The sequence below is a fragment of the Solea solea genome, chromosome 4 (assembly GCF_958295425.1).
Source record: "Solea solea chromosome 4, fSolSol10.1, whole genome shotgun sequence".
Lineage (NCBI taxonomy): Eukaryota > Metazoa > Chordata > Actinopteri > Pleuronectiformes > Soleidae > Solea > Solea solea.
In genome coordinates, this window is record NC_081137.1 from 18153550 (window position 1) to 18168328 (window position 14779).

General features: G+C 40.7%; 1 protein-coding gene across 5 annotated transcripts in view; it reads right to left on the reverse strand.

Annotated features, from left to right (window-relative positions):
* Nucleotides 1-3391: 3391 nt before the first annotated feature.
* ntm (neurotrimin) overlaps nt 3392-14779 on the reverse strand; it is a 388934-nt gene continuing 377546 nt past the window's right edge. For 3 of the 5 annotated variants that reach the window (XM_058627119.1, XM_058627122.1, XM_058627118.1), the window contains 5 exons: nt 11635-11763; nt 9622-9742; nt 9323-9474; nt 6841-6876; nt 3392-3858 (listed from right to left, as the gene is read on the reverse strand). In XM_058627119.1, the coding sequence (XP_058483102.1) occupies nt 3758-3858; nt 6841-6876; nt 9323-9474; nt 9622-9742; nt 11635-11763 (539 nt within the window). In that variant the 3' untranslated portion in view covers nt 3392-3757. The remainder of the gene's footprint in view (nt 3859-6840; nt 6877-9322; nt 9475-9621; nt 9743-11634; nt 11764-14779) is intronic. The other 2 variants (XM_058627121.1, XM_058627120.1) reach the window with 2 other exon arrangements.

Below are 14779 nucleotides of genomic sequence, written 5' to 3' on the forward strand. Positions count from 1 at the left end.
GCTTTCACAAGATTGTTGCGGAATATTGTCGATCAGTAACGGCGACAGAAATCTGTTAATTATTATGTCAATCATGACGTCCAAAGATGAAATCCATGGAGAGACTAAGGCATAGTTGGCTGTAGCAAGCTGTAGGCTGATTGTAGGCCAGAGAATCACTGGTCAGATACTGTATATATATATTTTTTAATACATGCACTGTGTTTCAGAACGCACCTCTGATGGAATTAACGTTATTCGGACTTTAAAGAAGCACTGGATTTCAAGATTTCCTCCCACGTGCTTCGTCTTCTTACATGTATGCAACAGCAGGGATTTCGGATCAAGGAAAATGAAGATGATAAGGCCAGAACTTTTGGGGAAATGTGATCAGGCAGGGATTTCCAGCAGCGATCTGACAGGTGCTGACTGTTCTCCATCTCCACTGCACAGGCAGAGGATGTCACGCTCAGATCGCAGATCAGACCGCGGCTGCTCTCTGCCTCTCAAACTGCCTCTTCTGCTCAGCACCCCACCGCTCTCGTCTACGACCACACAACCCATCACATTGGATAAACAACATTGTTATTTTGGTTTCCGACTGTGGCGGGGGTTCATTTTTAATGATGTGTCTAAATTGTGGAATATTAATGTGCTCAGTTTCAGTTTGAAGTCGGTCCCAATTCTCAATCGCTGCCATAGTGACCATGTGGCAGAGCTGTTATTGAGTGGATTGTTAGGTGAAATCAGCCGGCTTATACGACCATCTTCACATCCCTGGTTCTGTATGAAAAAAAAAACCACTTGATATCCATGGGATTCTACAAATGCAAAACATGTTATATTTTGCCAGCAGCCCTGCTGGTTCATACAAATCCATACTTAAATGTTTTGCTCTCCGTACTCGTGTGCTTGACTCAGGGGGAAAAAAACCACAAATGAATTTTAATTGCATTCAAAATAAGGAAAAAGACAAAAAATATCTTAGGACAATGCAATAAACTGCATATTCAATATTCTGCTGCCTACAGTGAACCTGTGGCGAGCAGCTATACACTTACAGCGACTGAAACTGTGTGGTAAATCATGGGTTCCGCTGTCCTAACAGTGCACGAAGAAGCACCGTCACGACCATATCTCACTTACTTTAAAGTGGTAGTTAATCACGCTCCCGAACTTGCTCAGAGGTAGTAAAAATAAAAATGTAAAGACTCTACACGAGGGGGAAATGTACGCAAGAAAAGCACCGTACGCCCAGAATTTGTGACATGTGTCCATAACGTGGCCGTGCCATTTAACGGCAGATATCGCAAACACGGTTAAACCGCGTGACAAAAAGGGCCGGGGGCGAAAGAGACGAGAAGAGATCAGTCAAAGATATCCTCTAAGCCGGGGACGGCGTAATTACCATGTCATATCCAAACATCCCCGTGCTGGAGATGAATGACCATCTGCAGCGTCTGTCTCTCTTTGTCTTGTGTGTGAAAAGAAAGCACGATAAGCCAATCGGATCCGGCTCGCGATTACCCCTGATCAATTCCTTTTTCATTTGGATATTGGCTCTTTTCATTTTCCACACCGCCGGGCCCAGTTGCTGTTCATCGAGCACATGTGAGAAGTCAGAAGGAACTAGTGGAGACTTTTCCCTTTGAAAGACGATATAAGAACGTGAACAGGTCAGAGATCACGTTTTTTTTCAACCGTTCGTGATAATTTACACCGCATGTGTCCGTAAACAGGGTATACACGCTGTCGCCATGGTAACAGTTGCACGTTAGGGGCTCAGGTTGGTCTCACATAGACAAAAAAAACAAACTGTCAGGTTTGGGTTGGATTTGGACAGGAAAAGTGTCGCCCAACCAGTTCAAATAAATGTTTCTTACAAAGCCCAAATTCACAAATCACAGTTTCCCCTCACTGGGCTTTACAATCTGTACACATAGTGACATCCTTTGAGCCTTGGTTCAACTAAGAAACACTCCCCCCCCCCCAACCTTTTAACAACAAGGGGGGGAAAAAAAATGGAGGAAACCTCAGTAAGAGCCACAATGAAAGGATCCCTCTTCCATGGCAGACACGCTATAGTTGGCAGGGGGCGTGAGTGCTGTCTGGCAAATGGTGTGAATCACTCACCAACACAAGCATGCTGTTGTTTTTTTTTTTTTTTATCTCTTTCTGTTGTGTTGTGAGAGAGTTACCGATTGTTGCATAAAATCCTCACGGTCACAACGAAATAAGGAAACGGAGGTTTTGTTGTTTTTACGGCCTCTATCATATAAAACTGAGAGGTTTCCTCGTATATCCTGGTGTGTGTGTGTTTTTTTTTCCTCATAATGCAAGCTATACATCAAGCGGTAAGAGCAGCTGTAGCCTTTTTTTTCGCTTCGACGTCTGATCAATCAAGGTTATTGCGATCAGCTCACATACTATACTGTACGACTGCAATGGTTGTTTGTTTTCTTCTCTAGAAAAAGCTGGAATGGTCCTGGTCATGGAGATGTTTCACGGTCGAGACCTACACACTGTACATTTTGGTTTAAAGGTATCGATAATTTGAGATTATTGGCGCCCAGATTAGAGCCAAACACAACTTTCCTTGTAAAATGACAGAAAAAAAGGAGATGAGAAAACAGACGTGTAAGATGCATGGTGCTGTATGAACTTCGTCACTGGTGCCTAAATACACGCAGGGTTGTTTAATTTCTGTTGACATGGTTTGTACCGAGTGGTCCCTGACCTTCCACTGCTGCGTTGAAACATGAACAAGGAGCCTTTTCTCAAATAAGTGTATAAAGATTGCATGATATTCAAAGAAGTAGCAACAGCATTTGTAAATTTGCATTACATAAGTCGCACACGACGACTCTCCCTCCTAATTAATTACTTCGTTATGACATAATTATTCTTGACAACATTATTGTGTACAACTGTACTGGTAGAGAAAGAAAAAAAAGAAAAATACAACAAAGACATTAAACTATGGTATTTTGTCCTAAATAATTACAGCTTCATATTTTCCCTTCTCAAACATTTTAATATTAAAACAAACCTGTAGAAATGAAATAAAAAATAAACCTGAAATATTAGCATGTAACAACTGCAAGTATATCACGGGAATGCAGAGAACAAAAATACTTGAGGGTCAAAAACAATTTTGCTTTTCAACATCCAGACTGAATGATAATTATTATACATTAAAATATGATAATACCAGGCTTTCAGCCTCAGGGTAGCCTCAATCCCTTCTGTTCCACTGTCTCACTTTGACTTTGAGGTATTTAACATTCACCTCTCATACGTGCTGTAATTTTTTTTTCTTTCTTAGAGTTGGGATGAATATGCAATGTGGTTAAAAGTTAAGAAAAATCCAGTTTGAATAGCATATGCCTCATTTTAAAAAATCAGCCCCCCCCCCCCCCCCCAAAGAAAAAACAGACAATCAAGAATAATATAATTTAGAGAGAGAGGAAAAGAAAAATAACGTATCAAACTCAATCCATGAAACACCTGTTACATCCTTTAAAAACTAAAAGGGACAAATCCAAACAAGCAAAACGAACAAAAGAAAGAATCAGAAACATGTTATGTACTTAATCTCTATATCATTATCATTACATAACTTGGTACCTCATGCACCCACTGTGCATCATATTATTATGATTCTGGTTGGAAAACAAAAAAAACAGACAAACTCACGTGCGTGCGCGAACACACACGCACACACACACACGCACACACACACGCACACACACACACACACACTCAAATCAAATTCTCTTCAAAATCGAAGCAGCAGTGGCAGAAACACTATGAAGAGGATCCAGGTGTGTGAGTGCACTCCCATTGCGCCGCCGCTGCCGTCCTGAACTGCTCTCGGTCCTGACAGCATGGAACGAGCAAGGGAGAAAAATAATACACTTTAACAATTAAGGATTTAATTTCCCTTTGTGTTTGTTCTACCAATTAACGTTCTATCGGCTGAGACTGATAGCAAATGAAAATGATGTAATCCTTGTGAGGTGACTGCTTCATCACTGTGCACGTGTCTGTGGATTAAGTGAATCTACTTTTATCATCATCATTTCCACTGAAGATAATCCTAAACATTAAGTAATTTTGATGCTAAATTGAGGCAGCATTGTGACATGGCGCACCTCAAGGTTTTACCCTAGATACTTTGTTGTTTGTCAATTTATGTTATGCTGGTCTTTGAAACGGAGGAAGCTCATTTCTGGCCCAGTTATTTATATTTTAATTCTTACATAAATTCTGCAAACGAACAACTAGAACAAGGAAATATACAGTGTATATGCACAAACGAAAATGGCCTATATCGTTAAGCAAATAACACACAATGACCAGCTATTCCCTCGCAAAATCCACAAAAGGCTCCGCTGTCCTGTACGTTTCTGCAACGCTGTCAATCAAAAAACTGCTCCCGCCTTTCAGACAGTTCCTCCAATCATCATGCAGAAACCCAGCGTCTGTTCCCGCCCACTGCTCAATTGACTCTGAGAGAAGCTGAGTTTCCCCGGAAGTGAAGACTCATTTGTCCAATCACCGTCAAGCTCGATCCATTAGTTCAATAACATAAGATAACTATTGTATGTCTTAAATGAGTCACATCTGGTTTCGTAAACGTCAGACTTATTCTTTTTCTGAATCTTTGACACTTTCGTTACTGAGCATAAAGCTGTGAATTGATGGTTTCAAAGCAGATGTGGCTGAGAGTGGACGTGTATTCACGGCTGGCTTCCACCGTGGTAAACCCACAGACATGAAACGGTCTTTGTTAGGATTCACATCAAATGACAATGATACAGAGGCCACAGTAAAGGCTTCCAGCTGGAGGCAGGAGGTGAACTTAGCACCTGTATTTGAGTGTGACCATCAAAATGATGCGGTCTGCAACATCAGATGCTATGAGTGAAGTTTAAACAGATTAAAACTGGGCAGAGCTCAGCATTTGAAATGTAATCTCTCCGTCACCGGGGCATTCTTAAAACCCAGACCTGGTCTATAAAGAGAGGATTTTCTTCAAATGGCACCTTGACTTGCGCATTTTGCTTTCGTCAACTGAAACTGGGAGTCAGCAAATGTATGTTACTGTTCATGTTTTGGCAAATACAGTTAAACATTAGTATTAGAGGAGCTCTGCTTCCTCTGAAATGAAACAAATTGTCAAATATGTACTGCTGTATTTACATTTCATGACTAAAAGGTTGCTGTAACGCGATGAACCATAAGACATAGTTCTTCTCATTCGTTGCCGTAGCTGCACGGCGCATTAAAACCAGCAAAAGCTCAGCTTGTATGAGACGTTGAAAACGGCAAAATTGTCACTTCCAGGGAAGCTCAGTGTCTCCGGGAGCCGTGAGCGGTGATGAGTGGAGGAACTGTCTGAAAGGCAGAACACTTTTTGATTAACACCGAAGCTTTTTTCTGTCTCATGTACATTGAAAGTAAAAACACTATTACAGCATTTCCTTGTTTCAATTTGTTCGTTCATTTTGATCAACGTGATTTTGATCCCAACCCAACTTTTCTCTTTAAACATTCATTTCAATTGTTTTTTTCAGAGAACTGAGGTTAATTCACCTTCCTTATGTTTCAGAGAACCCTAAAGTTTGCTGCTTGTCTCTCTTTAACAATGTAGCTGTATTTAAAAGTTACACTCTGCAGCTTGGATTTTCAAGTAATGCATAGCATAGTCTTATTAACTTCTATTAAAATGGATAACAAATACTTCATAATTGTATACAAGAGTAATAATGTACTGAGGAGTGAGTGGCTGTTGAATTTAAGTACTGCCAGAACCGCTTATTATGCGTTCAAATGTTTCCGTTTATCATGTTCATGAGGCAAACACATTTGAACACACAACAGTGAACATTTAATGGCACTTTTTTCCCAGGGATGAGGCACGTTCCTTGCAAGTGAACGCATTGTCTCTGGATTGAGGACAAATTTGAACTTTTTACTTTGAAGCTTGTCACACAGCGAACACTCATTTCCTTTGGATTTCCACAAGTTCACCACAGTTTCCTTTGGGGCATCTATCCAATTACTCTGTCACAGTGGATTATCCCTAATCCTGCATATGGCTAATTAGAATAATGACATTCACTCACAGACACAATCAAAGCACATTAATACATTTCTGTGCTGTTAATGGCGGGAGTTTGTTTACGCGGCGTTTGCAGCCAGAACTGACAAGGACACACTCACTGATACGAGAGGTGAGCTTCGCTTTGTTCCAAACATTTTAAAGGGTAGTTCTACAGACACTGACACGAATAATCTACACCACAGATCTACTATCTACGATCTACACAGGCAGATACGGGGGGGAAACACGTCGTCCTGCAGAGAGTTTCTGCAGATCTCGGTGTTTGCTTTCACACGTACTAATGAAACACAACAACGCGAGCACAAATGGCGCCGGCGTGAGACAGTTAATACTTACAGTGTGAAAAACAGGAGCATGCAAAAATCAGAATGAGGCCAATGTCAAACACAGAGAGGCAGTTAGGTTTGCATTGGACACAGATGAAACATGATTAGTACCACAGGCAACATCGACCATTTTCACAAAAGATACAAATGTGACCACACCACGGGGCTAACAAATCAATTCATAAATGTAACAGGAAAAGAAAAAGACCCATTAAAGCGGCACGGTTCTGATATGAGCCAAGCAATAATTTGTCCCCTCCTCATCAAATAAAGGGGAGACAAATAAGAGTGACACTGCATCCCAACTCCCAGTTTGTGAAAATGGTAATGTCTGCCGTGTCCCGGCATGCAGTTAATACTTTCGATCCACGGCAGCTGAAGTGCATGCTGGTGAGGAATACTAACCTTGCAATAGCGTTGAGCTAGTGGGTTCAATTACCACTACACCAGGGGGAAACAAATGAAACAGAGCAATATGTCGGAAACGGAACTGTAACACATCACTGGCAACACTGGAAAGTGAAAGGCGTGACAACTGCTGCTGGGCCGTTACATGCAAACGAGAGTCGAGTGTGTGTCAATAACCTGTTTTAATTCTCACCTAACATTGATGAAGTGATCATCTGAAAGGCTGTATGTTTTTAGTGAAATCTGAATGGCCTTTGGCGCGAAATAGCAGTGTAGTCTGCAGAAAAACTACTACTTGCTTTAACACTGATGTCATTAATGTTTGTGCTATTTTATTCTGAAATTCAACCTTTTTTAATGTGTAATATACCCACTCTGTATCCCTTAAATGATGTTCCCCACACAGCTACTACTACTACTACTCTTGCATTAGAAACACATTTTTTGTCAAAATTGCACTTGTTTTTGACACTTTAGTTCACAAGTGTTAGGAGGGGATGGTGTGTAAGGGAATGAGCAAGACAGACGTCTTTGACGTCCCGGTGTGTTTTCATGCTGTGACGTAGCTTGTTTTAACACAGTGGAACAATGTTTTACACTATTATAATCCGTGTATCATACGTTTGTTCATTAATGATAAAGACTCGTTCTTTCCAATTTCCGATATTGTGCTCCAATGAAATAAAACAAAAAAAGAACGGATAACGAAACGTTTCCCGTTTCTTTCAGTTTGGATTTTTCCATGTAACGCAAGTTACGTGACCCCAAAGTGACCTGTGACATTTGTATGCTTTTTCGCCGGGAGTAAGTGGGTAACTCTGAAACCAGTACATTGTGTCCGTGTGATAGATGGATTATCTTTAATAAGAGGTCATAAAAGATCATAAATCAAGAGCGTTCATCTGTTAGTTTAGCCTCAGGAAAGACGATCAGTGATCGATTACTTTTGCCTGCTAAGGCCGGAAGGCGGAGCGCTCCACATTATGCCTCATTCTCGGTGAAGCTGCCGGAGAGGAAACATCGTCGGAGTCATGTCGTATGTTTAAATCCCCTTGTCCAGGTATGAGAAGTGACATTTGTGTGTTTAAGTACTGAATAACTTAGTTTTGGAATTCTAATTGTGTTTTGGGTGTTTTGGGAAGCTGTGCCTTCATGTTTGTGTTTTGGTCGGGTTTGCCAGTCTAAAGTGACATCTAGTGGCCAGAGATGAGAGGTTCTTGTGATGCTTGCATGCACATATAGTTTAATAAAAGAGTTATTATATTAGTTTTATAGAGTTTTATATAGATAAATTAGTGTTAAGATAATGTTTTGTTTATTATTTAAGGAACTGTTTTTGTGAATGTCCACCTTGCTGTATTATTGTAATGTTTTTTTTATGTTAGTATTTTGTGTACTTAATTGTAAATATTTAAGAAATAAAACTGAGATTCTCGGTGAAGCTGCTGGAGAGGAAACATCGTCGGAGTCATGTCGTATGTTTAAATCCCCTTGTCCAGGCTGTAACATCCGCTTTCGATAGAACTTTATTTTGAAAACCGGAAATAGGACAGCTTGGTTTGGGCCGTTTGAGTAGAATTGATATAAAAGAGAGAATATGGGCACCTCACATTTAGGAGCGGCTGATTTGACCACATAAAGTGACGGCTTAGTCATTTAAATGTTATTAAATGTTATTAATCGTGGAAGGATATCTTTCTAACTTATGACAGACGACATTTTCTCCGTGGTCATGTCTTTCGGTTTCAGAGTGACCCTCCCGTGTGAAGCTCCCCTGTCACAGGTCACTTTCTGATTACGCAACTTTCGGGTTGCGTACCGTGTGGTAGACGGAAACATCTAAAGTGGAACAAACGGGAAACGCTTTGCTTCTTTTTTCATTTTTCATGTGAGCACAATATCGGTAATTGCAACAAAACGAGTCATTATCCACTTTTTTAAACGAATGACACACGGATTTGTAATGAGGAAATCCCGGTATGTTTTTAAGCATGATCTTTTCTAAGCCTTATCCAGGTGGCCTTTGCAGTCTCGTTGTGTGGGAACATAATTGTTAGAACATATGTTGATGTGGTGCTACACTGTGTGCAAAAGCTTGTAATACATGTGTCTGTGGGTGCACCTGCTCCTGTATGAAAGAGAAAAAAAATGCTTTAACATTTATCTATATATATGTGTGTGTTTCTAAAATATGCCAAACCATTTCCATTCCTACATCTTAAGTAGGGAACCAGTAGGGAATCGGCCAGCTCAGCCAGATGAATCGAATTTAATTAGACACCATCTAAAGAAAAGCGTCATACATTCCGCTCAACACATTCACGGTTTGAGCAGAATGTGCGAGGCCCAGATTCGCTCTGTGTGTTGTTTTAATTATTCATATATAATTCCCTATAATAATTGATCTGCACAATCGGTTACTTGGCAGACAAAGTAGTGCATTATGTTTTTCCGTAACAGATGTTGCAGATGTGCTCACCATACAGGAGGAAGCTTGTGTTCGAGCTGCCCAGTTTGTTGATCGCAACACAGGTGTAGTTGCCGTAGTCGGCGTCAGTCACGTTAAAAAACGTCAGCTTCGAAAGTGACGGGCTGTTCACAATCTCCATGCCGTCGAAGCCGTTGGAAATCCTGGAAAGGGAGGGGAAAAAAAAGCAAGTCCATTATGATTTCTCTTCCTCATGTTTGTTTTATCATCTTTGGTGTCCGCGTGAGTGGCAGCCGATCAATAATCGTCAGTAGCTCGACTGCACAAAACGCCCGCGTAGAAGTGGTTACCTTCTGTCGTCTTTGTACCACTCAAAGTCCGCCTCGGGCACTGCATCAGCCTCACACTCCAGCTCTCCTCTCTGGCCAAGGGTCACGCCGACATCTCTGCCCTCTAACACAGTCGGAGCATCTGTACACACACAGACGTCACATCGCATCGTGTGATCAGGACAACAAGGCAGCACAAGTCGAGTCAAAGAAATAAGGAAAATGCTCTGTGTGTCCCCCCTCCTCCTCCTCCTCCTCCTCCTCCTCCTCCCTTGTGTGATCTGCTCCATGAGCACAAGTTAACAGGAATTATGAGGTCAAATTATGTACAGTATTTATCAAACCGGTGAGATTGCACGGTGTCAGGACACAATGAGATGAAATTAACTTTTTTAATGGGATACAATTCTTTCTCCCTCTCCCGCAGCAAAGTCTCCGCGGCTTATTAATCATAGATACATTTTCTTTCTCGACTGTTTGAACAAAGCCGAGTCCAGACCTAAATATAGAAAGTCTCATATTTCTCCGTTATATATTTTATTAAGGTCCTTGAGTGCTTGACATTAAAGTCATTAACCTTCCTCGATGACCTCTCTTTCATTCACTTTGCCGTGAATTTATTCATCCATTTATTTATTATTCAAATCCATCTCATTGGTACAATGACATCTATCATCTTTGTATATCGGTCCTGATTTTGTTGGGTCTTTACTGGTTTCTCGCTGATCTCTGCTTTTACTTCAAATCAAATCAAATCACTCAGTGCGTGCTGTTTTTTTTATTCCTTATATTGTAAAGGCCTGATACCATGCTGCTGTAATTAATGTTTCCCAGTTTTGGGATGAATAAAGTACAGCCGTCTGTCTTAGAAACTAAAAATGTATCAAGACAATTTCTCTTTTGAATAAAGGCAGCGTTTTGCTCGAGAAATTAAACAGGAGCTCACGCTGAGGTAGACTGAATTTGAACTCATCCCACATTTTCTCAAAGAAAAGCTTCCTGCACTTGGAGTTGATCCATTTGAATTTCAAATTCAAAAAAACAGATACTGCCTGATTGCACAACTAATAATCAAGTTTATTTAATTATTTACATTATAATACTTATTTTAATATGTAAATGTTATCATTTATCACAATATGTATTATTATTAATGACTGATAACCCTAATTACCCTTCATTATGGACATTTTTGTCCATTTTGGACAATTTTTTCCTCTTGATCTGGCCATGACTTTGGCTGTGTTAGCGCATAGGGCACCATTTTTTAAGAAAGTTTCTCTCTTGACCAATTTTGGAAATTTGAAAGTCTAAATGACCAAATATTAAATCATTTTGAAGATTTTTAATCCTTAAAAAACCAGTTTGATTACTTGATGTTAATATAAGAAATTTGAAAGTCTAAATGACCAAATATTAAATCATTTTGAGGATTTTTAATCCTTAAAATACCAGTTTGATTACTTGATGTTAATATAAGTGTGTGCCTGGGTGTTTTTTCATAAAAATAAATATGAGCATTATGTAATCAAACTGGCATTTGAAGGAATAAAATCCCTTCAATTATTCAATATGTTATAGTTTTGATCAGGACGTTGAAGTTGATCAAAAGATTTAACCCCAAAAAGCAGAAAAAAAACATTAATCTGTACTATTTTTATAGCAGTTTTTGGAAGTGGACATCTTCATCTTTTGTGACTTAAGATGGTAGTAGATTTTATATCTGATGCTACAGAAAAGCTAATTATGCATCAAAGTCAATATTTTGGCTAATCTTTGACATAATATTCACGACTGATTTAAGATATTTTTGCAGCAAAAAATATGAATCTGTAATGTTTATAACAGTGGACATTTTTGTCCTCTAATGACTTAAGGGGGTAGTAAATTAAGCCCGAGGGTGAAATGGTCGTGAAAAGAAATCACTGATTTCCCACAGCCTACATATTCAAGTTAAGTATTGAATTCTCTTATTGACTAATGGTAATAAATGTTGGCGTACAAGGTGTTCCATAAATTCAGCAGTGGACTCACAGTTGACGGTGATGTCCACCGTCTGAACATCTGCGTCGATGTCATTGATAGCTGTGCATTCGTACGTCCCCGCTCTCTGTCTGGAGATGGATGGGATTTCCAGGTACTCGTCATCTGATACCAGGTCCCCTGTGAAACACACACACACACACACACACACAGAGAGTGGAGGTGGTCATTCGGAGTTAATGCAATGACTCAACAGCTGTGGATCCTGATTGATGGTTTCACACTCCGCGTACCAAGCTGAGTGACCTCTGGGAAAGTCATTGTCATGCAGGTGCGCGGCAGAGGAAGGAGGAAGGTGTTGATTATGGACATTTGCCATACTTATAATTATTTGATTGCTGCCAGTTCCATTGCAGCACTCTTTATTCATTATTTGTTCTGGTGTCTTCCAAAACATTTTTTTTTTTTATGCACTACTATTCCGACAAACTTGTAATTAGAAACCTGGATCCAAATGGGATTTACAGTACTGTGCTTGGGGCAATTCCAACTTTGTTGTTTTCATGTCTGTCAAATTCTGTGATCATTGGCGTTTCACTTAAATGATCTGACTGAAAGTAGATCTTATGTATTAGCAAGCTGTCAATGAGTTCAACTAATACCATACAACATGTGTATGTAATGCAAATAACAAACACAGGTTTTGACAGTGACATAAGCCAGGGTGACACTTTAACCTTGTTTTCCAAACTTCCAAACTGCTAAACTGCTACCAAAACAAGTTTCCCATATTTTCTGGATGTGCACCAGTGAAGTGGAAAAGAAATAATTATACTGTATGATCATTATAGCATTGCTAAAATAACAAAATCTAATGGTGGCCAAAGACTTTTGCACAGTACTGAATGTTCCGACTTGTGTTGCAGTTGATTTTAATCATTTTCCCGGGTTAATATGAAGAATCAGCCAAACACGATTATATAGCTGATGATGATAAACCATGCGTGATCTTCCCCCAGTTAGGTGTTTTTGTGCCTACACCAAAGGCACGGTACTCCCTGAGCCAAAACATAACCTCATTCATAACCATAATTCCACCATTGATACCTAAGTGCCACAATCAGTTGAAACAGTCATGTTGGTGCACACATCTGTGGTTTAGAAACATGAGCTCAAACATTAGATGAAAAAAAAAAAAAAAGGTGTATTTTTGGCTCTCACTACAACACAGACTCCAATGATCTAAGCAACATCAGTCACAGACCTTGTTAAGTCTTGTTGCCATCACGACAGGAAGATTTTCACACATCTGCACATGTCAAAACTTACACGGGTAAATATCGCGACATGCGCCCCGACTCTGTGTCCAACTGCGACGAGCCCACCCCTTGTTTCCTTCAACGGTTACAAAGATGGCTTCTTGAGCTAACTGACATTTCTCTGAGGATGTTACACCGCGCCGGTGATTAGCGCTTTGTTCTGCCCTCACTCATCTTGTTGTGACTTTCATACTCTCACCGTCTTTGTGCGTCTCTCAAGCCTTTGCGAGTGTGCCAGGACAACTGCCGAGAATGTGAGAAGGGGGAGGGAAGGAGGGAGGGGAGGGGAGGGGGCCCAGCTACTACTACTTCTTCTTCTATCAATCTGATACACTTGACAGAGTCACTTAATACAGCACTCAAAGTAAAGAACAAAAGACATAATTGACTTCAAGTCTCCTCCCAAGATGCTGCTAGGTGACAGTAATATATTGCACACGGTTTCACTTTGCTGGATTTAGGCATATTGCTGAATTGCAGCTGGGAAGGTTGTTATGGAGAGAAACCCTCGATGACACCTTGACGAGGAGTATCAGGAGGACTTGTACAGGTTCTACTATCTTCACTCCCTTTTCTTCTCAGGAGAGGCAGCATTTTGCCAATAGAGACCACAGTGTCAGTTAAAGAGACACCGTAATCCTCTGAGGAGAGTTAATCAAGACAAGGCTGTCAGCTGACGCGCGTTCTCACAATACTCGCATCAAGCCTCCCGGTTTTTATGGCCGCGAGCAGCACAAACAGCTGTCCTCGGGATTGACGCGTGGAATCAACGTTTCTCCATAATTAATGGATGAAAACGCAACAAACTTGACGACAGCTGTAGCGACGCCATAAGTCTCATGCATGTTTAGCAATGTTGAGCCCGGTATTGTGGATATAAATAACATAATCTTGTCACCGCTGACGCCTCGGGGTTTTCAAAAGAGCGCTGTAGTGTGTCGGACGGCGGCGATAACAGCAAAGTGTGCTTTTCATTAAACGCAATACCATAATGTAAAGCTCAAGATGATTAATTAAACCCTTTTCCTGCCCATACACTGTAAACACCAAATGAGAGTTTTAGTGAACCAAGTTTTGATTGAACTGTCAAAAGAGCCTTCATGACAAACAATGTGCCAATGTTTTTATGTGCATTTGCTCCGAGGCTCACTGTCAAACCTACATCTTATCATGATCATATTGTTTTCTCCTAGTGCACACAATGCTCCACCACCTTCGCCATCATCCATGAAGTGAATGAGGCTGCAACACATTTTCTCTCAACCCTGTGTAAATCACATTTTGGTTCCCCCCCCCCCCCCTTGTCGTCCTCTCCAAATGGGTAGGTACTCTGAATGCTGAGGAGCATTCCCATCAGAAGGATGATGTGTGGGACGTGCAGGTGAGCAACGGTGGATTTACTTGAATATGCAAGAGGCAGGACGCTTGCTCACTCTCAAATGGGCTAAGTTGGAAATTATCCAGACCTTTGTCTCCGGCCAATTGAGGAAGAGACGTGCGACACAAGAATCAAGTCGAACGATGCCGAAGATCAGTTAAAAAGACTTAACAATCCTAAACGTGTGCGATTATCTCCAACAATTACCAGGGAAAAGGAAGTACTGAACAAATAGTTTTGATTCTAATGATTCAGTTACACTGAAAACAACTGCTTTTCAAGTTACTGTGTGTGTGTTTTGCGTGTAAAGCGACGTCACGGCAGTTTCATGCTGCTGTGCAGTGATGACTTTGCCCACGTTGAGTTGGTACTATTTTTGTAGTGGAAAATCAACCTAAAACGTGCCGTGGTGATGCGAGTCAAGGCGAGCTGGGACCATAGTGGAAAAGGGCCATAACTGTCGCTTTAAGACCCCCTTTTCTGGTGCCAGATCCCAGTG